The sequence below is a fragment of the Bufo gargarizans genome, chromosome 3 (genome assembly GCF_014858855.1).
Source record: "Bufo gargarizans isolate SCDJY-AF-19 chromosome 3, ASM1485885v1, whole genome shotgun sequence".
Lineage (NCBI taxonomy): Eukaryota > Metazoa > Chordata > Amphibia > Anura > Bufonidae > Bufo > Bufo gargarizans.
This window is the reverse complement of record NC_058082.1, coordinates 625,662,124-625,687,515: the sequence shown is the minus strand read 5'-3', so window position 1 is coordinate 625,687,515 and position 25,392 is coordinate 625,662,124. Positions and strand designations below refer to the sequence as shown.

The 25,392-nt window shown below is 41.6% G+C and overlaps 1 protein-coding gene across 2 annotated transcripts in view; it reads right to left on the bottom strand.

Annotated features, from left to right (window-relative positions):
* Positions 1 to 21,642: 21,642 nt before the first annotated feature.
* The window catches only part of SHROOM2 (shroom family member 2), a 181,228-nt gene continuing 177,478 nt past the window's right edge, over positions 21,643 to 25,392 (bottom strand). For both annotated transcript variants that reach the window (XM_044284564.1, XM_044284563.1), the window contains 2 exons: positions 22,878 to 23,150; positions 21,643 to 22,464 (listed from right to left, as the gene is read on the bottom strand). In XM_044284564.1, coding sequence (XP_044140499.1) covers positions 22,198 to 22,464; positions 22,878 to 23,150 — 540 coding nt within the window. In that variant the 3' untranslated portion in view covers positions 21,643 to 22,197. The remainder of the gene's footprint in view (positions 22,465 to 22,877; positions 23,151 to 25,392) is intronic.

Here is a 25,392-nt window from a genome sequence, read left to right as displayed (position 1 = left end):
AGCTTGGCCTGGTTAATTCAGGGTGGAGTTGTTGATTGCTTAGCCTTTATTTGTCCAGGCCTTTTGCTTCTCTGGTTGCTGGGTTTAATATATGCTATGTCGCTTACATTCCATATCCAGTATTTTATTCTTGTCTGTTGTGTTGCATCAGTGTATCCTGGGACCTGTGGTCTTCCATTGTTGTCAGTATTTAAGTTTGTCTTCTGAGTTGGTTTTTGGTTCATCTTGGATGTGCTGGGTTGTATTTCAGATCAGGGTCAGATTCAGTATATCTTTATTCCTGTTCACTTTCATTCTCAACCTGTGTGTCATACTGTACTTGCTCCATTGCCAAACTCCCATCTCCCTCGCAAATGGCTATCATTTTTCAGGTACTGCCATCAACTGCTAAGTTTATTTCAGTATCTTGTTGCCTGCTAGTGTCCATTCATGCTTCATATAAGCTTCATGACACAGTCCGGTTGTTGTGCAGTTCAGTCCTACTGTAAGTCTTGGGGGTATCTGAGTACCAAGAGACAATATTAGTATGAGAACAGGCATCAAGAGGAAAAAACAGAAAATGTGGTATATTATTCAAATCCACAGAACAGATCCACAGCATGCTAAAGCTTGAATATTCCCAAAGGATTTATATAAAGAAATCCAGTGTGGATAATAAAATCAAACTCTTTATATCATATAATCATTTCAAAGTTACATCTTTGTAATGAAAATTTCTTACGCATTTCAAGCAGCTGTCTTAGTCATAGTAATAAAAAAATTACATGGATTTTTATGCTAGAACACTGTTAATATGTACCTAGGAAAGGCAACTATAAATGAAGTCCAGTTCTTTGTGAACCAGTGTCATTACACTTAACTCCTCTATGACCAGCCCCATTGCGCTTGCATGATTAGAGGCAGGGTCTGTTACTGACAGCCGGACTCCTGCTGTAGCCACCAGCATCAGTGAAAACTCTGATGCCAGGTAACCCCTTAGATACCGCATTCAATTCTGACTTCCTCATCTAACAGGTTTACAGATGAAGAGAGCTCCCTCTCTGAGCCTATTGGATACTATTAAGGGAGCCCTTACAACGGCCTTACAATGGCCTTGGGGGCTGCCAGCTACAGAGGCCTATGAAGCCCAGCTCCAGGTTGGGTCTCATAGGCAACTGTCAATGTAATACTGATAGTCACAATGCATTACAATACACTATGCATTCATACTATGGTCAGACCCTAAAAAGTTGAAGTTGCCTAATGAGACAACATAAATAATAAAAACTAAAGAAAAATGTTTTATAAAAAAAAAATTCAAGTAAAAAAGCCCCCTTTTCCTATAATCAGGCCATTTACAATGTATATAAAAAATAGACATATTAGGTATCACAGCGTTTGTAATAAACGGCTTCATCAAAATATCACATGATCTTCTTCCTTTACTACCACATGTACTCTCAATTAATCCCATCAAAAGACCTACGGTTTGGAAGTTCGTTCAAAATTACAGACTAGGAGATCTATTTAGATCGCCACCAAATTATGAGTTTCTCACAGCCCTCACTGGGACTTCTGCTTCCGGAATAAACATGATTCGGAAATGGGACTTTGAGAGTACATGTGCCAAGTTTTCAAAGACTCATTTCCTTCCTCTTCCAGATCCAACTTAGTTAGAGAACTATGTACTTCCACCTTCCATTCCCACAAAATGCTTGTCATTAATTTATAGACTACTAACTGACAGGGATCAACATACACCGGCATATTTGAGAGAGTGGGAGAGAGAACTGAACATCACAATAAATTACGCTGATAAGGCATTTATACTTTCCCATTCTCATGGATTTTCAAGGTGTGTAAGAGTCCAAGAAAACTCGGTAAAGATACTTACCAGGTGGTATCGCACACCAGAATTTCTTCATAAGATCAATTTGATCCCCTCTAATTAATGTTGGAGGTGCTCTAATGGAGTGGGTAACATCTCTCACATTTGGTGGACCTGCCCGGCTCTCAAATTAAACTTACAGGCCCCTTGATTTTATTGTGGCACCCTGAGAAAGAATTCAGACCAAATAAATCTTCCTTAGCCACACATATGATTACTGCTGCAAAACTTCTCATTCCAATTAAATGGAGAGAAACAGATCCCCCCACTTTGACCATGTGGTATGAAAAAATGAACCTTTTGTGTCGAATGGAGGAATTGGCGGGATGGGAGAATAACAATAGGAGTAATTATTTGAAAATATGGCAACCTTGGCTTTCGCATATGGAAGAGAAATGTACATTGGCTGCTGTGTAGATCCACCAGATATGTGTTTTCCTCAATATTATCTAAGATATGGGCAATGTCATCCCTAATGCTTCATTTGGAATAGAGGTTTGCTTTGAGTAGCTCAAACCATCTACTCGCGTGTTTGAGATCCTGACTGACCTTTTATTTTTATTTTTTCTCTGAACTCTGTTTTATTTGTATTTGTAGTTTTCTTTGTTCGTAAATCACATTCCATTTTGATCATTATGGAACAGGACCAAACGTGAGAGATACGTTCATTAGATAAATAACACCTAAGGTATCAGTAGACATCAGCATGATTGGAGGGGTTAGTCGACCCTAGCTCATTGTATATTTTGTATACTGTTACCTCTTATATGTAAGTTAGGACTTCCAGTTGCCTTAAGTTGGGCTCCACAGTCACCTTGATGGATTAACAGATCCTGGTCTATGTTTTGTAAGATTATGCTGCTTTAATTGATATACAAGAATGTGTTTTACATGTTCTGTTATTGGAAAATGACACAAATAAAAATTAAAAAAAAATAAAAATATCACATGATCTACCCCATCTGGTGAACGCTGTAAATTTTTTTATAAATAAATAAAAACAGTGCTAGAAAAGCCATTTTTTGTTACCTCCACTCACACAAAGTGTAATATTGAGCTTTCGAACAGTACAACATATACCAAAATGGTACCATAGAAAACGTATCCTGCAAAATATGAGCCCCCACACACGACACAAGAAAAAAAGACTTTCAGAAAAAGGGGACACAAAAACACGATTTGTTTTTTTTTCACAAATACTTTGTGTAAAAGTGGTAAAACTTAAAAAAAGCATAAAATTAGTGTACATGTATTTTTTCCCCACACAGTGTGTACACCATGATAACAGAACCCAAAAAAGCAATGGCAGAGTTGCTGCTTTTTACTTATCCTGCTTCCCAAAGAGTGAGATAAAAAGTGATCAAAAAGTCGTTTTCCATTACACCTCAGGTCAGACCAGCATTTAGACCCGCCATTGTTAATCAGACCACAGATCACACCCCCTGCCTCAGATCAGCCCCCCATGTCAGCCATTATGCCCCCATGTCACATTTCTCCCCCTCCATCTATGTTGTCACATTCACCCCCCCCCCCCCATGCCACATACATTTCTCCTTGCAGGCCGCACAGACTACTCCGAGACATTTGTCCACAGTTACTTACCAACAGCTCTGCCTCCAGTCTCCAGACCTCTGCTCCCCAGTCTACACCAGTTGCTGCTGCATGCCGCCCGCCTCGCCACTCGGCAGTCACACCCCCTGACCCCGTGACTGTCTGTGGTCCTAGAGGGGTGTAGTTTCCAAAATGCTGTCACTTTTTAGGGGTTTACACTGTAGAGGTACCTCAAAGTCTCTTCAAATGCGACATAGCACCCAAAAACCATTCCAGCAAAATCTGCTGCGCCCATTCAGCAGTTTACAACCACATTTGAGGTGTTTCTGTAAAATCAGGGTAATAAATATTTAAGATTGTTTTCGTATTAACCCTTGTTGTGTTACAGGAAAAATTGATTAAAATGGAAAATCTGCAAAAAAGTGAAATTTTTTAATTTCACCTTCATTTTCCTGTAATTCTTGTGGAACACGGAATGGGTTAACAAAGTTTGTAAAAATCAGTTTTGAATAATTTGTGTGGTGAAGTTTCTAAAACGTGGCTTTACATGACTGGTTAGGCTACTTTCACACTTGCGCTTGATCGGATCCGTTCTGAACGGATCCGATCATATTAATGCAGACGGAGGCTCCGTTCAGTACGGATCCGTCTGCATTAATAACTTAAAAAAAATCGCAAGTGTGCAAGTGCGCAAGTAGCCCGCGCGGATCCGTTCAGACTTTCAATGTAAAGTCAATGGGGGACGGATCCGCTTGAAGATTGAGCCATATGGTGACATCTTCAAGCGGATCCGTTCCCATTGACTTACATTGTAAGTCTGAACGGATCCGCACGGCCAGGCGGACACCCGAACGCTGCAAGCAGCGTTCAGCTGTCCGCCTGTCCGTGCGGAGGCGAGCGGAGCGGAGGCTGAACGCCGCCAGACTGATGCAGTCTGAGCGGATCCGCATCCATTCAGACTGCATCAGGGCTGGACGGAGGCGTTCGGGTCCGCTCGTGAGCTCCTTCAAACGGAGCTCACGAGCGGACCGACGAACGCTAGTGTGAAAGTAGCCTTAATATTATGTAAGCCTCTCAAAAAGTTGGTTTTGGAAATTTTCTTGAAAATGTAAAAATAGCTTCTAAAATTTTAAGCCTTCTAACATCCTAAAGAAATAAAATTACATTTTCAAAATGACGGCAACATAAAATAGACATATGGTAAATGTTAGTAAATAACTTATGAGGTGCCACTATCTTAAAGGACATCTGTGGGATGTGCTGACTGACCCCCCTTTTTTTGCAGTTGTACTGGAGCTGGAGGTGTGGCTGACTCCAGTTGGTCTTGCACTCCTGACCATCCTGTCTGCCCCATAGGCTGATTTTAATGAGAGTAAGTGCAGTACGCAGCCCTGCAGGGTGAGCGAATGGTGAGGTCACAGGGGTAGTTACTAAACCGAGGGTGTTCTTGGTACTCACAGTTTTTAATATACCCTGGGCAGGCGAACAGCAGTGATGGAGAAGATGGCACATGGATCCTCTAGGGCAGTCTCTATGTATAGGGACCAGGCCGGGTGGTAGGTGAGTTGTCCTGGGTGTTGCAGGTTTAGTGTGCCTGTGGCAAGATCCCTTATAGTTCGTGACGCCAGTGCCGGTAACGGTGGCACACCGATTTGTTGTAGTAATAATTGAGGAACACAAGTTGCAGTGAACCAGAACTTTTTTTTACTGAACAGTTCAACTATTTACAGTCTTTAGTTAGTTCCACATGTAAAAAGGTTGGTAACAGGCAGGCTTCATATAAATGGCAGGCAAAGTCCTTGCAAGATACTCAGAGGGAATAACACTTACAGATCAGGCTGCATTTTCCTTAGGTCCTGTCTGGCTTTCTCCAAGGCCTGTCGGCCCTATTGCTGGCTTTATCCTTGGGTAGGGAAGCCTTCCTCTGGTATATATCCTCTTGCTGTAAAATATCCTTCTGCCCTTCAGCTCTCTACTTGGCTGGATCAAAGTGGCTCTGCACTGTACTTTTAAAGGTACTAGATATCTTCAAGAGGCAACATCTTCCCCTGGATGCAAGCTAGGAACCTGGGCTATCTAGCTGCATGTTAGAAGCTGATCTTCAGCTCCTCTCTAGCTAATGTGCTCAATTCACTCTCTTCTGGACTGACTCTTTCCTGTCTGGGCCTAACTATATATACTATGGGGTTACCTAGCTCCCTCTACTGCCTAGGAGGAGGAACTACACCCCTAACAGGCCTGGTACAGGAGATAACAGGAAAATACACATTAAAAATACCATATAAAATACAATGACCATGTTCCACAGGAGGTGGAGAACAACGTGACCCAATTGACCCTTGAGTAGTGCCCACATTTACATAGTGGGACACTACATAAGTATAAAGCTGTAGCCTGCTCTCATTGTATTTATTGGAAGCCATTTGGCACCAGAAGTATAGAGTGGGCTCATCATGCATGTTGGTACCTGCACTCTCTGAATTTTATGGTGGCCATTAAGGCACATAACAGATAGTATTTAGTGTTAGGTTCCTGTCTTATAGAGATCGCCTTGACGTTTGGCAGACGGGCCCAAATAATTTTGTACAAAATGTATTTGCCAAGAATCTCAAATTTGCTAAATAAGTGTAGCATTAGCAACAGAATCATTTCTATAATTATGTACTTTATTTGTGTTTGCAGAGTGCTGCTGCATTGTCTTTTTTCTTTGGCAACATAAAATAGACATATGGTAAATGTTAATTAATAACTAATTTTATGAGGTACCACTATCTTAAAGAACATCGGTCAGCAGATTTGTACCTACAGATGTAGCCGAGCTAAAATTGACTCTCATAACACGTCACAGTGTTATCTCGATTATCTCGTGACAAAAGCCATCGAAATCCACTGAAAAGCCAGTTAATATATCTTTTGACTATTCTTTACTTAACATGTTAACCATCAAGTTTAGCTCATCTGCATATGTATGACACTGGCTGACCTGTTGCATGTGCACTTGGCAGCTGAAGGCATCTGTGTTGGTCCCATCTTCATATGTGCCCGCATTGCTGAGAGAAATGAAGTTTTAATAGATGCAAATGAGCCTCTATGCTCCTAGAATATCATCTCTCTCTGCAACTACCTGCCCTCTCCATTTTGATTGAGAAGGCTAAACAGTAATGCTGATGTACAGGGAGCACGGCAGTTGTAGAGAAAGAGCTATGCCTCTAGGTGTAACGGCAATGCCCCCATTGCTCCTAAAGGCTCATTTGCATATATTAAAACACAATTTTTGTCAGCAATGTGGACACATATGAACATGGGACCAACACATGCCTTCAGCAGTTAAGCGCACATGCAACAGGTCAGCCAGTTTTATAGGTATATGCTGACAGAATCCCTTTAAAAGCAGAGAAATTCAAATTTCAAAATGGTGGAATTTTCTGTACATTTTGCATTTTTTAAAATAAATAAACATAAAACATATTGACTCAAATTTACCACTAACATAAAGGACAATGTGTCACAAAATAAACTGTCTGGGGGCGTGGCCTGACCTGCATTGCATGAGGAAGCAGAAGAGCAGTGCTCCGTTAGAATCCTGCCTAAAACCCTGCTAACACCCAGAGAAATCGGGGTTATTTGAGCCCCCACTAGAACCAACAGGTCCCCTGAACATTAGGGACCTATCTCATCGACCTAAGCGTCGCGGATTCTGTGAAATCCTGAATATGCTGACGGCGCAGGAGAGGAAGCAAGACGGCGCTGAGAGAAGGGAGAGAGGAACGGTGGTGTGACAGGCTGCAGCGGAGCGCTGAAAACACACTGCTGGAGCGGTATCTCTCCAGTGGCACTACCAAAGGCTGCTGCCGGTGACTGCTGGTCACACGCGATCTGCGGCTGGAGCGGGAACGGAGCTGAGTGACGGGCGCCATCTTGAATGTGGAGGTGGTGCGCTGAAGAACTTTCCCCTGGTCTGGTGGACAGAGTGTGAGAACGTCTCTCGTCTACTAAGATCGCTAGTGTGAGACTTACTGTGGTCTGCTGACGAGGAGGGCTTCCTTCTGTATGTTATAGAGCCTGCAGTGTTGTTTAGTGGTGGGGCTGACACACCTATCCCCCTGTACAGTACAAGAATCAATAGCAGTCTGACTGGCTGATATTTAGGACTTTCTGGATCAAGTAGAACAGCTATCTGCTATGCTGCAGGTGTGACACACTTAAGCCGGCCATTCAAGTGTCTGTGGACTGTTTCTATGGCCTGCAAAACCTCTTCTGTGGCTCCATCAACTGTTAAACAATACATGGATGCCATGAGCCAGACCGAGCAAGAAAGTGAGGGGTCTCATATCCCTGTTGCCTCTGCTGAAGCTTCTCAAATTATGAAAGCTATAGCAGCTTGTCAAGCTGCTCTCACATCAAAAATAGATCATCTTCAGTCTGATCTTAGCTGTTTACGTCACGACTTTGGCAAAATAAGCGAGAGAACGGCTGCAGTGGAGCAAAGAGTGAGCGACGTGGAAGATGCGTCTAGAGTGGTTGGAAATGACACCAGGCAGCTGTTACAACAGGTCCAGATGCTACAAGCTAGAGCGGAAGACGCTGAAAATCGTAGCAGACGTAATAATATTCGTATCCTTGGCCTGCCTGAGCGAGCGGAGGGGTCTACCCCAGAAATATTTGTGGAACAACTTATAAAAGAGGTGTTGCATCCTACTACTCTCTCCAATTGCTTTGTTGTAGAGAGGGCACATCGGGTTCCGACTAGGCCTCTACCGTCGGGATCCCCGGCAAGACCTTTCATTATGAGAATCCTGAATTACAGAGATAGAACGCTATTTTGTTGGCTGCCAGACAGAAGGATAACGCCACTTATGAAAATGTCCGCCTGTCATTTTACCCGGACTTTACTGCGGAGATTCAAAAGAAAAGGAAGCAATTTACTGAGGTCCGAGCACGGCTGAGAGAGAAGAATGTGAAATATGCAATGATTTACCCTTCCCGTTTGCGCGTACAGGATGGAGAAACTGTCCGTTTTTTAATACTCCTGAAGAAGCAACAGATTGGATCGACAGGAATCTAAATGCAAGGCCCCATCGCTGACGAACTGAATTCTAGCGATGACAACTAAAAGAGCTAATAATTGCCTAAATGTTAGATTGCATTACTGACAGGAATGTTATGCAGGGGGTGGGAGTGTTAGGTTTCACTGTATTACTGTTATTCCTGTTATAATCCCTAATCTTTGGTTCTGTCTATTAATAGGTTTTAACCCTATATATGTTTGCTGGGTTGTAGTACCCTGAATAGGCACACACTGTAATAGGAGATACTGTTTATTTGCCTTTTCTCACTGATATACCTATATGGTATACATGTTCATTTAGAGGGTTAGGGTAGTGCTATCATACCAGAAAGGTTGTAAGTTAAGGGATTCAGGCTCAACCATGTTAGGAAGGGTTGGGCAGGGAGGGTTAGGATGGACTGGGCGAGGTGGTTGGGGAAGGGCTTTTGTATGGGAATTATCTTTGATATGGTACGTATGTGTGTGTGTGATTGTACCTTCATCAGACAGAGATATTGGGTATCTCTTTACTGGCAGGTAAAATGGCGTTAATTAAGCTAGTAAAATGCTCACTTTGCGATGTCCTTGGGTGGGGGCCACGTATCACGCAGTATACTCAAATCATGCTAGAGGAGTTTCTGTTTTAATTTCTAAGAGTCTCCCGTTTCAGATACTTTCAGTGCACTTAGATCCTCATGGTAGATATGTGATTTTACATGCCAGTGTCAGAGGATTGCAATATTTGATCGTTGGTCTCTATATCCCTCCGCCATTCCGCAGAGAAATCCTAGACTTGATTATACCTAAGATAGCAATGTTTCCAGCAATGCCCTGCATTATTATGGGTGACTATAATGCCACTTAAGATCCAGTACGAGACAGATTGACTCCCCAGGCCTATCACAATAATGCGCTCATTGTCACGTATAGATTTGGCCTTTGTTAGCAGAGGCCTATCTCCTTATATCAGGTCTAGTGATTATCTGCCGAGAGGTGTTTCGTATCATGCCCCCCTCCTTCTGATTCTGTCTCAGCCGTTGGCTTCAGCCAATAAGCAATGGCGATTAAACCCCATGTGGCTAGAAGTCTTGCCGGTGGTGAGTGATAGCCTAGATGTTATGGGAAACTACTGGATAGAAAATGAAAGGAACTACTAATCCTTTGGTGGAATGGGATGCTTTCAAGTCAGTAATGAGGAGGGCATTGATTGCTGCAATAGCAACTCAAAGAAAGGAATAAAATATAAAGCGGTCGAAACTGTAGATGGAACTAGCAGATAGTGAGAGGTTGTTTCTACTAGATCAGTGTAGTGAGAAGCAAAATATGTGGCTGGATGCACAACCTACACTCAGAAGAAACTCTTTAATCTGAGACAAACCATTTTTTTCAGATAGTGGTAAGTGTGGTAGAGCTTTGGCATATCAAGCTCGATCTGAGACCCAGCAAACGGTAGTGGCAGGAGTGCTGAATGATCAGGGTGTGTTGTTGACGGAGCCTAGAGATGTCTGCCGTCAGTTTGCCTCCTACTATGCAAACTTATACTCTTCCAAAACCTCATGCTCTCCGGGAGAGATTGCCAAGTTCCTGGCAGGTATTAACATTCCCTCACTTGATAGTGACGACAGGGGAGTCCTGGCGGCAGACATATCGGATTCTGAAATTAAAGTAGCCATCAACTCTTTAGCAACCAAAAAAAAACCCGGGCGGAGATGGATTTCCAGCTGAATGGTATAAGCGTTTCTCTAAAGACCTTGTTACTAGAATGGGGAAGTTGTTGAGATCAAGATTCACTACCTTGTTGGAACAAGATTCACTACCTCCATCTTTTTCGGAGGCAACAATTGTAGTAATTCATAAGCAGGGGAAACCATGTGATCAGTGCAGCTCCTATCGGCCTATCTCGCTTCTGAATCTTGATGTCAAAATCTATGCGAAGGTACTGGCATTGAGATTGAGGGAGGTAATTCTTTCCATGGTTGGGGTAGAACAATCGGGTTTTATGCCAGGGAAGACTACCGATATTAACTTAAGGCGTTCACTAATCTTCAGGTCAATCATGATAATAGAGGTATGAGGGTTCTTGCCTCCTTGGACAATGACAAAGCTTTCGATTCAGTAGAATGGGACTTTATGTGGGCGGTGTTGGATCGAATGGGTTTCCCTGCAAAATTTCTGCGATGGCTACAGATGCTATATAGATCCCCAACGGTGAGTGTCAGGGTAAATGGGTATACATCGGATTCCTTCTCCTTAAGTAGGGGTACTAGACAGGGCTGCCCTCTCTACCCCTTATTATTTGCATTAATAATGGAACCTTTATCGATACTCATTTCTTCTAACTCAGGTATAGAAGGCTGGGAAATAGCTGGAATAACAGAAAAGCTTTTGTTTTATGCTGATGACATGTTGGTATACCTAGCTGATCCGGGGAAGTCCTTAGATACCCTTTTAAATGTAGTGAATTGTTTTGGTAGCTTCTCGGGTCTTCGCGTGAATTGGGCCAAATCAAGTCTTTGCTTAATTGATTGGTTCGATCCAATTTACATTTCATTGAACACTAAGCTTCAAATTGTGGAGCAATTTACATATTAGGGATAGTTATCCACAGAGAGGTGGCAAAGTTCTACGACCTTAATGTTGTTCCTACAATGAAATACATTACCCAAAAAATAGAAGCATAGGAAAACTTACCTTTAAATCTCATTAGGCGTATCAATATTATAAAAATGATTCTTCTCCCAAAATTGCTATACCTATATAGGGCTGCCCCAATACTGCTTCCAAAGAAACACTTTACCACCGTAGAGCAATCACTCCTTTTCTGTGGAACAAATCTCCTCCCAGAATAGCGAGACGCACCCTTTAGGCATCTTACCTGCATGGGGGCCTTGCTTTGCCCAATCTGTACATGTATTATGTAGCTGTGTAGCTGAGTTATGTGGTGTGGTGGGTATGGGCTGACTTGGGTAATCCGGCGGTAGTGTTGGAGGCAGCGTTGATGGGGTCCTATGAGGCGCTCACGAATTTGGCATATAGGAAAGGGGCTGGTTCTGCAGAATACTATACCCAATCGATGGCTGCGACAGTGAAGATTTGGGTTAAATGGAGTCGGATGCGTAATTCCGGTGAGAATAGTGTTACTTGGTCACCATATTTGCCATTGTGGAGGAATAGAGGGTTACCGGAATTGCTCTCATTAACGGAATTTGAATTTTGGCCCCAAAAAGGGGTGCACTATCTCACCTAACTGTATGATAGGGGTCTTTTTAGATCCTTTAACAGTCTGAAGCAGGAATTTAATCTGCCCCAACATGGTTTGTACAGATACTTTCAGCTTAGACATGCATGTCATGCCCAGTTTGGTAGAGAACCATTAAAACTGGAGTGTGGACCTGTAGAAGCAGTGGTCAGGAGGGTTCCTTTGGTCAAACCGGTTTCGGCTTTCTATGCGTCGCTAATGACGTTACAGGATTCTCCCCTTGATAACTAATTTGTCAAGTGGAGAAGAGATGTCGAAAATCTAGAAGATGTACATATTAAAGAATTTAGCCATACATCCACCCGGACGGCGAGGGGTGCGGCCGGGCACCCTGTATTAACGGACCTCCCCTTGGGCACCTTAAGTGAGTGATTAACAGGTTATAAAAACCAGTTTTTTGGGCAAATAGAGCCACAGTGAAGTTTAATAAGGCCAGCTTAGGATTATTCTTATTACTCCGGACATGAGCATATGTTTAGGTTATAGGGGTAAAATCTCATGACAGAATCCCTTTAAAAAAAATAAACTGTCTCAAAATCAGTTGAATAAGTAAAGGCATTCCAAAGTTATTAGTACTTTAAAGGGGTTGTCCCACAAAAAATATTTTACAGTACCTGGATCTGAATACTTTAGTAATTGCATGTAATTAAAAATGTAGCATAGCCACTGAGTTATTCAATAAAGTGTATCTGTTTAGAGCCACCTCATGTTTGTTCTCTTTCCTATTTCTTTGTCCTGCTCACTGAGAAGGCCGCACATGCTCAGTTTCTTCCTGCAACTGCCTTCTGAGCTGTGATAGGGAGAGCTGAGACACGCCCCCTTATCTGAAGCAGAAAATACACTCCCCTTGAGCTGTCAGCTTGATATAAATCTAGCAGAGCAATGAATGGGGAGATCTGTAATGTATTTTTTACATTAGTCATGGGATAACCCCTTAAGATTTGCAAAATTTGGCTTTGTCCATAAGGTGGCCGTCTCCTCAAGGGGTTAAAAAAGTGTATATAGTTCATAAAACCTGTAAGAATTGTGTTTTATCCAAAATGTTATTAAAAAATTTGATAAACAATTTGTCAAGACACTGCAGAGACCTGAAGTGGAAACTGTAGAATGAAACAATTGGATAAAACAATGACTTTTATCATTGTTAGGCTGGGCATACAGGTTAACAACCTAATGAAAAACTTACTGTCAAGGGAAGCTACCAATAGCCAGGAGCTACGAAGTCCAGTGCTTGTCTGCTGGGAATTGGGAAGAATCAAAGGGCAAGGAGAACCTTCTTAAAATAAGGTTAACAAAAATGTATTTTCTATAATATTCCCAATATTCTAGTACAGCTATAAAGTAGGGTTAGTTAGCATTGAGCTGGCATCTAGCTGGTGTATACAGATACATTCTGTAGTTTCCATAGTCTGTAAAACAGTGCTACCTCAGTAAATCACTGAGTGGAATCATATTGGAACCACAATAACCCTTCATGTTAGATAGGGTTTACCAAGAGATAAAACAAGAAGTACACATACTAGAAAACAATGAATAACTCTATAGGAATTGCCCTACATTCACCCTGGCAGCTAAACTTCTTCTTCCCCTAGACATGCAGGATACCCATCTGACAATGGCAATCCTGCCTTCTAGAATGGCCCTACTTGTCCCTGTAAAGCCCTGGTCTTATGACGGGTAAGCTATCACATGGACCAACCTAAAGCTAGGGGGCGGAGAAGTCACTAAATGAAATGCACCCGTGACTGAGAAACAAGTCAACAATACACATCACCAGATCACACAATTTGGTAATATTAATAATCCCAGTTATTTAGATCAATAACCACTGTACAAACAAGCACAAAAGCAAACTACAGGCTGACTTAACATTCCAAAGTTCTCTTATCTTAAAGTGTGGTTATGGTTAGCATAAACATATGTACATGATATGACTGTAGGGAAAGTTACTCAACGTGCTATGTGTTATTAGTCAAAGCATATAGGGGCAACAACATATTAAAAGCAAAGTGCTTAACGTATTAATTACTTGCATAAGTACTATGTAGCCATAGATACAGAAAGATACATAAATAAGCAAAAGGCTGTATCTGTGTCTTACATACTTTCTGAAAGGTCGGCTTTTAGGTGAAAAAAAAAATTGATGACCAGTACATCATGCAATAAGTCATAAGATGTGATAACATATACCATAGTCACCCTATCAGGTCATCCATGAGTCACAGGACTTACTTATGGAGGTAAATGACCTGGAAGAGGTAACACGAGCAATAAAGCCTCTACAATCACATAATGAACTCAAGACATTACGCTATTGTTAGTTTCTGAATTATTGCGATGTTAATCATTTATAAAGGGTTCATCATAGGTTTTCTATTTCTGTTGATCATAATCTTTTTTTGTGAACATAGTCTACATGCTAGCATCTAAGTAAAGGTTTAGAAGAATTTTATCTATAATGTATAAAATAAGAAAAATAAATCAAGGGTTTCCAACACTTTTATAGTGATCAGTGGGAGTCTGAAAGCCAGGGCGTTGACGATCACCTGTTTGAGAAGGCACCAGAACTCACATTAGTGCTGCAACCTTCTCGCAGCTTAGCCTAGGCCATGTGACCTCACTTTCATCAGTCACAGGGTCTGAGCTGTGATACCAAGCTACTGTAAATGCCGATTCCTTTTCAAACAGCTGATCGCCAGGGATCGTGGGTGTCGGACCTCCCCTCCGGATCAGATACCGATGACTTATCCAGGTCATCAGTTTTCATCTTTCATCTGAAAACAGGACTTTGGAGCACTGAGAAACAATCCAGTCCTTTTCACTTTAGCACAGTGGCTTGACACAAGGAACGCAACAGTTGTAGGCCATGTCCTGGCGCATAGAAAATGTGGTGCCAATATTCAGCATGGCTTCATGAGGGATCGGTCATGCCAAACTAATTTAATCAGTTTATATGAGGAGGTAAGTTCTAGACTTGACAGTGGTGAATCAATGGATGTTATATCTGGACTTCTCCAAAGCATTTGACACTGTACCGCATTAAAGGTTAGTATATAAAATAAGAATGCTCGGACTGGGAGAAAATGTCTGTATGTGGGTAAGTCACTGGCTCAGTGATTGAAAACAGAGGGTGGTTATTAACGATACAAACTCAGATTGGGTCACTGTCACTAGTGGAGTACCTCAGGGGTCAGTATTAGGCCCTATTCTCTTCAATATATGTATTATTGGTCTTGTAGAAGGCTTGCACAGTAAAATATAAATTTTTGCAGAGGACACTAAACTGTGTAAAGTAATTAACAGGAAGAGGACAGTATACTACTACAGATGGATCTGGATAGATTGGAGGCTTGGGCAGATAAGGTATAACACTGACAAATGTAAGGTTATGCACATGGGAAGGAATAATGCAAGTCACCCGTACATACTAAATGGTAAAACACTCGGTAACACTGACATGGAAAAGGATCTAGGAATTTTAATAAACAGCAAACTAAGGCTACTTTCACACTAGCGTTCGGGCGGATCCGTTCTGAACGGATCCGCTCATAATAATGCAGACGGAGGCTCCGTTCAGAACGGATCCGTCTGCATTATATTAGCAAAAAAAAGCTAAGTGTGAAAATAGCCTGGGACGGATCCGTCCAGACTTTCAATGTAAAGTCAATGGGGGACGGATCCGCTTGAAGATTGAGCCACATTGTGGCATCTTCAAACGGATCCATCCCCATTGACTTACATTGTAAGTCTGGACGGATCCGCATGCCTCCGCACGGCCAGGCGGACAGCTGAACGCTGCAAGCAGCGTTCAGCTGTCCGCCTGTCCGTGCGGAGGCGAGCGGAGCGGAGGCTGAACGCCGCCAGACTGATGCAGTCTGAGCGGATCCGCTCCATTCAGACTGCATCAGGGCTGGACGGCTGCGTTCGGGTCCGCTCGTGAGCCCCTTCAAACGGAGCTCACGAGCGGACACCCGAACGCTAGTGTGAAAGCAGCCTTAGCCGCAAAAAACAGCGTCAGGCAGCTGCTGCCAAGGTCAATAAGATAATGGGTTGCATCAAAAGGGGAATAGATGCCCGTGATAAGAACATAGTCCTACCACGTTACAAATCGCTAGTCAGACCACACATGGAGTACCGTGTACAGTTCTGGGCTCCCGTGAACAAGGCACATATAGCAGAGCTGGAGAGGGTCCAGAGGAGGGCAACTAAAGTAATAACTGGAATGGGGCAACTACAGTACCCTGAAAGATTATCAAAATTAGGGTTAGTCACTTTAGAAAAAGTGTATAAATATATCAGGGGTCAGTACAGAGATCTATCCCATCATCTATTTATCCCCAGGACTGTGACGAGGGGACATCCTCTGCGTCTGGAGGAAAGAAAGTTTGTACACAAAGATAGAAGAGGATTCTTTACTGTAAGAGCAGTGAGACTATGGAACGCTCTGCCTGAGGAGGTGGTGATGGCGAGTACAATAAAGGAATTCAAGATGGGCTTGGATGTATTTCTGGAGTGTAATAATATTACAGGCTATAGCTACTAGAGAGGGGTCATTGATCCAGGGAGTTATTCTGATTGCCTGATTGGAGTCGGGAAAATAATTTTTTATTCCCCTAAAGTGGGGAAAATTGGTTTCTACCTCACATTTTTTTTTTTTTTTGCCTTACTCTGGATTAAAATGCAGGATGACAGGCCAAACTGGATAGACAAATGTCTTTTTTAGGCCTTATGTACTATGTTACTATATGTCTGTGTGCGGTGGCTCTTGGCTCTAGCCACAGTCCTCTCCCAAATTCTTGAATGACCTTTTCTTGACAATCCTATCAAGGCTGTACTTATTCTAGTTTCGTGTGCACCTTTTTCTACCAGACTGTTTCCTTCCAGTCAACTTTCCATTCATATGCTTGGATACAGCACTCTGGGAACAGCGAGCTTCCTTAGCAATTACTTTTTGTGGCTGACCCTCCTTGTGGAGGGTGTCAACGACTGTCTTCTGGACAACTGTCAAGCCAGAAGTCTTCTCCATGATTGTGTAGCCTACTGAATCAGACTGAGGGACCATTTAAAGGCTCATGAAACCTTTGCAGGTGTTGATTAGCTGTATAGAGTGTGACACCTTGCGTCTACAATATTGAATTTTTTCACAATACTCAAATTTTTATTTACATTTATTGAAAATCACCTGTATATGTTGGGAGAAGCTTTTTTTTGTAAACAGTATCATAGAACAGTAATTTCATACAACCATAAATACTATTGTGGACAGGGATATGTATATTGCACCATCAGGTTCGGGTTAAATGGAATTTTCTTGTGGTTTACAGACCCTATTTTTTATGATAGATACTGTTTTATTGTCCACATGATTTATATCTTTGGCAAACTAAAACCGACCAAAACATAAATTATTCTCATGGTAACATCTATCTTAAGGTCCATATTCCCAAGTGATATATTTTTTTTTAGCCAAACGTTGTAATGGATCCCAGCAAAGGGAGGGTGAACTATACTTTCGGTCAATTTCTCTTCCATCTGCTGGGATCCAGTCCCATTTCCAATAATTCACCGACAATATGTCAAGAAGTCAGTGTGGGAAATCTGAATTTATTTCACAGAGAAGCAGCTCTACTGAAGTTCTTGGCTTTTAAAGTTCCACATTTGTGGCTTGATGTTTCATTCACTATTGATCTAGCCTAAGGCGTCTTAGACTTTTGTACTGGGGCCTCACCGTCTATAATGGAAATCTGAAAATATTGTTCAATTTACCTTTCATTTCTCTCCTAGACTTTAACATAGTAACAGTTTATAAGGCTGAAAAAAGACATCTGTCCATTTAGGTCAACCTGTTATCCTTCATTAAAGAAGTTTAAAACAAATTAAATCTGTTACTAAACCAAATATTGGCTCAACCCTAGATTAAAAAAAAAAAACAACATTCTTTGTAAAAGATAATTTTATACATTTACAAATGATGAAATAATGGAGTCAATTATTGAATAGAGATGGACTTTGACCTGTTGTAAGGGTAAGACAAACACATTAGCATGAACCTCATGGTGGCATACCAGGTATTCAATAGTGCAAATGTAAAAAATCATTTCCTTTAGTATAGATCACAAGGTGTCATTATACATGGATGATCTTATTGATAGATATTTTTCTGATCTGGATTAAATTGGTAAGAATGACACTCTCTAGGGAGCAGGGCCGTATTTACAACTCATGCTGCCATAGGCACTGAGACTGCACTCGGCTCCTTTAGGCCATAACTTCTTTACCACCACTTGCAACAAATTTTGTTGCAAGTGGCGTTTCTCCAGCAACCTCGCCACTTTGCCAAAATGGGTGTGGTGAAGATAGGAAGGGGTGGGGCCAGTTTTCTGATTTAAAAGAAGACTGAAATCTATGCCAGCTAGGGGCTGGCATAAATTTCAGTTTAGGCATACGGATTGCCAGAGATATATGCCTAATTTATGGAGAGGCGCATGGGATATCATAGACCGGCGTAAAACAATAAATTCCTAAAGTGATAAATTATGAAATAATAAAGTATAGCGCAATGTTACTGAATGGTTTTATAGATATTTATTGTGTATGCCAGGAAAAGCTCCTGAAATATGTGCGGTCCACAGATCCACAAAATATGGATACCGGCTGTGTGATATTGGATAATTTTCCTCAAAAAATACATGACTAAGGCCTCATGCACACAACAAATGTTTTTCTCGGCCTCCGTTCTGTTTTTTTTTTGCGGATAGGATGGGGACCCATTCATTCCAATGGGTCAGCAAAAAAAATGCTGATAGTTCATCCGTTTGTGTTCCGCGTCCGTTGTCAATGTTTCCCTTCAGCAAAAGAAAATAGTGCATGTCCTACTTTTTTCACATTTGAGGACAAGGATAGGCATTTATTACAAGGGATCTGTGGAAAAAACAGATCCTCCCCCCAAAAAACGGATGCTGCATCTGTTTTTTTTTTACGTACGCACAATTTGCAGATGCAAAAAAAACAACTGTCGTGTGCATGAGGCCTAAGTCTAATATTTTTTACTTATTTGTTTGGTTTGGTTATCTTTATCTACTTTTAGAACTTGTAAATGTAATGTAGTTTTAATGTCAAATTTAGGCAGAAATACAGAATATTTTTAAGATTTCACAAACAGTCAAGCACCATAGTATGTATGCTGTAATAACCAAAACTACTACTGCAGGGAAATCACTTTATTACCTTTTGAGACCTAATGGCTAAAGCTTATATCTGTGTAATGCTTGGAGGTCCCGCTTTTTTTGGTTTTGCACTATTCTAGGAGTAGAAGGAGCTGAGCAGATTGATATATAAGGTGCCTGCATATGGTCCTGGCTGGACATGCAGATACCCGCTAATTGCCAGCTTGAACCTGCACTTGCCATTCAAAGCTATGGAAAGTACAGGTGCAGATTGGCAATTAATGTTACTGCACATGTGGACTGCACTGTGCACGGTCACCTATTGTTTTATGAGAAAAGATTCCATAAAACTTGTGTTTTATGGATTGAAATCCCTGCTCTTTCTCGGCTTAGGAGTCCAATGAGAGGCTGTATCAGTGATTGACAGCTAATCACAGTCACAGAGGGAAAGCTGTCAATCCCCGAGTGGGACCTCTTAGCCATTTATCATCTAGTGCAGTTTTACTAACATAGCTTGTAAGGCTGAAAAAAATAAAGACATCTGTCCATCCAGTTCAGCCTGTTATCCTGCAAGTTGGTCCAGAGGAAGGCAAAAAAAAAAAAAAACACACTGTGAGGTAGAAGCCAATTTACCCCATTTAAGAGAAAAAAAAAATTCCTTCCCGACATCAATCAGGCAATCGGAATAACTCCCTGGATCAACGACCCCGCTCTAGAAGCTATATCCTGTAATATTATTACACTCCAGAAATACATCCAGGCCCCTCTTGAATTCCTTTATTGTACTCTCCATCACCACCTCCTCAGGCAGAGAGTTCCATAGTCTCACTGCTCTTACTGTAAAGAATCCTCTTCAAGTACTTCATACCCAGGTAGTAGCCACAAATGATCTATTATAGGATATCCTTGGTAGAAGCCATAACTTAGGTGCATACTAACGGCATCTTCCAGGACACAGACTAGGTGACTAAACGCCAGACAGCATTGGCCCACTCATTACTGCACCACTATTGGACCCCTACCACGTTTGTGTGTATGGATGTACAATATGACAGGTATACTTTTTTATGTTCCTAAAACAATTTCCTACTGAAAATTAAATATAATGCAGAAGGCCCATGATGCCACAGCGACACAATAATCAAAGCTATATAAACACAAACTGTCTATTTCCCATAGTAACCAATCACAGCACAGCTTTATATTACCAGAGCACTCTAATAAAAGCTGAGCTCTCATTGGTTGCTCAGTGCAACAAAGACTACCTTTTTTTTCTGATAATTTTAATAAATCTGCCGCATCATAAAATGTACACGTATAAAACGTCTGGCTGCTACAGTGCGGTTCATTCACACAGTAGATTTCGACAACTGCAGTTCCTCACTTTGTATGCCGTGGACCCATTAAATGGAGCTAAGCAAGCAGACAGCAGCAGCAGCCTCATGCGGCTGTCCGCACTCCGTGCCAAGGAGGGACACGATTGCGGCTTTAAATCACTGGCCCACGAACCGCTCCGCTGCCTCCTATTGAAAACAATGGAAAGCAGATAGCATGTGGCCCTAACAATATCAACTACTAAAGAAAATTGGAAAATGTGAAAGCTGCTTAACCCATTAGTCATCAGTAGGGATGAGCAAATCGAACATGAAATAGCATGATGAAACATCCGAAGTTGATTCATATAAAACTTCGGTACAATAGTATACGGAGCGAGCGCTCCATACCGTATTAGTATGTAGTGTTACCTTGGAAACGAATCTGAGTTCAGGAAATGTTTTTTTTAACAATAAAAATGTATCTATGAAGCTATTACGCAAAGTTATGCGAGACTTCACGAAGTAATAACTTCGGCTCATCTGAGCCAATACATTCCAATACTGTACAGAGCGTTCGCTCCGTACAGTATTGGACCGAAGTTTTATGTGAATCGACTTCGGATGTTTTTCATTTCATTATTGCCTTTCAAAAGTTTTAACCTTTTCATTTTTCTGTCAATTTAGCCATATGAGGGCTTGTTTTTGGCAGGACAAGTTGTAGTTAATGGCACCATTTTGGGGTACACATAACCTACTGTTTAAGTAAGTTTTTAAAATAAATTTGGCACGAATAACATTCTTTGGCCCGTTACAATTACACTAAAATGTACTAAATGTATTTATACATTTTTTCACATTTTTTTTGCTGCAAAAGTTGTAATTAAAAATGGCATCTAAGAGGTTAAACGACCTCAACTGGCTTTTCTGCAGAGCCCCACTCTCTGCGGCATGAGAGACCTGTCCCTGGTCCCTTAGTGATAAGCCATAAGAAGGCGTATGGGTGATCACTAAGAGGTTAATAGGTAAAAGGAATGAGAGCGGTATAACCTTCGACATGAGCATAGTGGTGTCACTTTGGAAACACTGGGACAGATTCACTAATCCTAGTATCTATACAATGTAAATTTAGACCAGACCGTCTGAAAATGCGCCAGCTTAACCACAGTGGCTCACGTTGTATGATAAATTTGGTACATGGTTGAACACTTTTGTCTAACTTTACACTGGTTATACGTACTGGTTGGCTGTGCACAGTGTCACATCTCAGGCCACGCTCTTTTTCAAATAAGCCACATACTTACCCACTAAGCCATGCCTGCCTTGTCTGACGAGGCACAAAAAAGTGTCTAAGTCACATTTGGTGCTTATTAGTAAATTTGCCCCATTGTTTTTGGCTACGTATAATGCACTATACCATAGCATTTACTGAGACGTCATTTGTTTTTCATCGTTTATTATCTTTCTCCAGGAGAAAATGAGACGACAGCAGATTTTCAGGCTGATAAATAAAACCTTTGCATAACTGCGGTGAGATGAGATCAGATAAGAAAAATGAGAAACAGAAAAAAAATATTGCCCTAACAATTCTATCAGTAACCGTTCTATAGAACACCTTTCAATGAGATCAGATTCTTTGCAGAGATTTCCTATACTGTATGTTATACATAAAACAGCAGAGACCATGGCTACATGCAGTATGATGGAACAGAGTTCACTATACGGAGGATCTCAAATTGTAAATTTACATTTGCATATCTAACATAAACACCTATGGATCTAAAATATTGAGTCCATCATAAAATAAAAAAAATTAAATATATAGAATTTCAATCAAACAAAAAAAAAAAACATTATTGCTAGTGAGAAGAGTTTCATCTTGTGTTACATCCACCAGAAAGATTCTAGTCATTATGACGTGTGGAGATTTAAAAAAAAAAAAAAAAACGTGCAAGGACGGCCGGCCACAAGTCCAGCTTTGGCGCTGCCATTCTCTACTTGGTACGATCTGGAGGGAGGCTATCAGTGAGGCATTTCAACTGTTCTTCTCCCAGTTTGATTTTGTCTTCCAGTTCCCGCTGCTCGAGGATGAGTGCTGATTTCATCTTCACAAAGTGCTCATAGTCTGCAAGATTTTCTTCATTAAGGTAACTAGCCAAAATGTCAAAGACGGTCCGCTCACGACGGTCCAAGTTCTCTTTAAGTTCCTTTGCATCTTCATGCTGTCTGGTCAGCAACTTCCTCTTCTCAACTAACGTCCGCTGAAAAGATAAGAGAAAAGTGACGATTAGCACAGGAAATAAGAATTTAGAAATGTATTTGGAAATTAGACCTTTGGGCCTCATATCCTTGAAGTCCTCCATGTCATTATCCATCTGCTACAAAACTCAGAATCACATCTATGTGGTAGATTATGGGCAATCTTAATATTATCAAGAGGTTCTTACTTGACCCCATGTGGATTTCTCTATAAAATATGCGCCATCACGGAAATTTACATTTGTTGAGAGAGATGTTCATATTATTGCCAAAGTTACAGATTGGTATCATTAGAGACTTTGTGAACCTGCCAGCAAGAAGCGTAACCAAAACTGGATATTCTACGGAAACACTTCATATGGTCAACATGGGCTGGAGCTCACTTGACAGCTCTTATTATCACACTTGTACATACCCTTTCTTCTGAGGAGGCCTTCTCATCCAAGTTGTTAAGGGCATTTTCCACCCGAGCTAACCTTCCAGATAGTGACAACAGCAGATTCACAATTTTTTCCAAATCACCAATGAACATTCGAAACTTGTCAAACTCATTCGGTTTGCAGACTTCTTTTACTATAATCTCGACTTCCTCCCCTAAAGCATTGTTACACTGGATGTCCTCTAAGAGAGTTTCTCGAGCTTCGCGTAGAACTTGCAGCTTCTTGCTGATGCTGTCGATGAGTTCTTGCTGTGGTCAGCAGAGAGAAAAAAAAAACAGGTTCAAGAATGTCGTCATCTGGAGAATATAAAGTACATTAATATTCAACAACACAAGATGACTAGGAAAATCTCATACAAATAAACCTATGTAGATTTGCCAAAGCAACAGATGTGCCCTAAAACTGTAAATCTGGTCAGGGAAGACTGACTGACCACCTTATGTATACATGTGCCTTCCGATGGCAGATATCAGGGGAGATAAGGATCGGGCAGCTCAATTTCAGAATCTTGTTGCGGCTTTTCTCTTCTCTCACTACTTAGGGCACATGCACACTTGGCCGAGCATTTACGTGTATGGAGGGCTCAGGAAACCGCTACCTAAGGTCTCTGGCCACCCTTAGGCTAATTTCACATCGTTAGGGCTCATGCACACAACCATATGCGGGACAATAGTACCGCGGACAGCCCGATGCACACAGCATCATAGTAACCTATGATGCTGTGCGCTCCCGTGCACACAATGTATGCCGTTTCGGGAGATATGGCCCGCTCAAGGACTGTATGTCTCGGAGGGCATACGGTCATGTGCATGAGCCCTTAGTATTTTGCATCAGTATTTGTAAGCCCTAAACCAAGAATGGAACCTACAGAGACAGATTTGTGCCTCTTCTCTGTTTTGGACCTACTCCTGGTCTTGGCTTACAAATACTGACCGTGTGAGAGTGGCCTTAGTCTTTAATCTCATGAATATCTAATCTGTCTGTCTAGTTGTCTAACTATCTAGACTCAGTGCAAATCTAAAGGTCTCTTATTTCGGCCCATGTAAAGGTAGAGCCAATCTCCTGATGAATGAGCAAATGCAAAAGCAATGTTGATGTGGACACCAAAATCATTGTTTTAAAGGAAACAATAAATGTACATGGGGACAAGTGATCGCAGCAGATATCGCTCGTACATATAAATGCAGCTCTGATGAGAAAGGAATTATCATGAACAAAACCACTGCTTGCTCAGTCAGCCTGTGTAAATGGACCTTGAATATTTATATCTGAATGTCAGACTCCCACAAGGTGCTGCCATTTGGTGCACTCATCATTCAGAGTCCAAATATCAACCACAGAATGCCCGCCCCCCCCCCCCCCCCCATATGCAGTCCACAAAATACCTCTAATATGCAATCAATCGTCATACATCAGTATACAGTGATAAAGCATTTCATGCTTAACCTCTTGCTTACTGCTGCACGACTATATACACCTGGTAAGGAAGGGGGTAAACACTCCGGTAATTCAGCTGTTGATTACATCTAAGGCAATAAAGGGGTTAATGGTAACTTCCCTTATGGTTTAGAGCAGGGATGCTAAACCTGCGGCCCTCCAGCTGTTGCAAAACTACAAATCCCACCATGCCCTGCTGTAGGCTGTCCTAGCATGCTGGGAGTTGTAGTCTTGCAACAGCTGCAGGGCCGCAGGTTGAGCATCCCTGGTCTAGAGTGATGAAGGAGTTAAAGTGGTTGCCTAAGGGAAAAATATACTAGTAAAATGTTTCAGCATGGTGAAAAGAAATCAAAAGAAAAACATACTCCGCTATCCTCTGCCACTCCAGTTTCAGGGATGCCCAGAGTCTCTGCCATTTTCTACCTCCTGCTGTAGTGGTGACGTACTGACAAAGGGACATGTGAGTGCTGCAGCCAATCATTGGCTACAAGGCTGGCTGCAGTGGTCATATGTCCCTCTGTCCGGCGAGTTTACCTTTTATTTATTTATTTATTTTTACCATACTGAGATGTTATAAAAATAATTTTCCCCTGGACAAACCATTAAATGTATTGTCACTGCCAGTAAAGAGTGTAAGAAAGGGGTTAAAACGAGCCCTGGTGGTTAAAGGCAGCGAAAAGGCAATTAGAGACATCTCTGGTTCACTTGTGTGTAAATGGGGTTTAATGCATAAATCCCTGGTGCTCTAGGGTAGTGAGGGGTTAACAGAGAGATCCCTGGCAGTGCAGGGTTATGAAAGGTTTAATGGAGACATCCCTAAGCATCCTCCTATACATTCATTCTGGGTAGGAACGGGCGGCAGTGATGCTTTACAATGGCAGGTTTTATTTAGCTCAGAGACCACAGTATAATAAGTCTTTTCAGGGATGAGCTGGCCTGGCCTGTGCTCGGCCTGGAGATGACAATGTTCTATAGCTGGGGCATGGAGAATTCCTCATCAGTTAATTAGCTTGTCTCATAAAATAAGTTCCCCAGCCTTTGTGATTCTAGAAT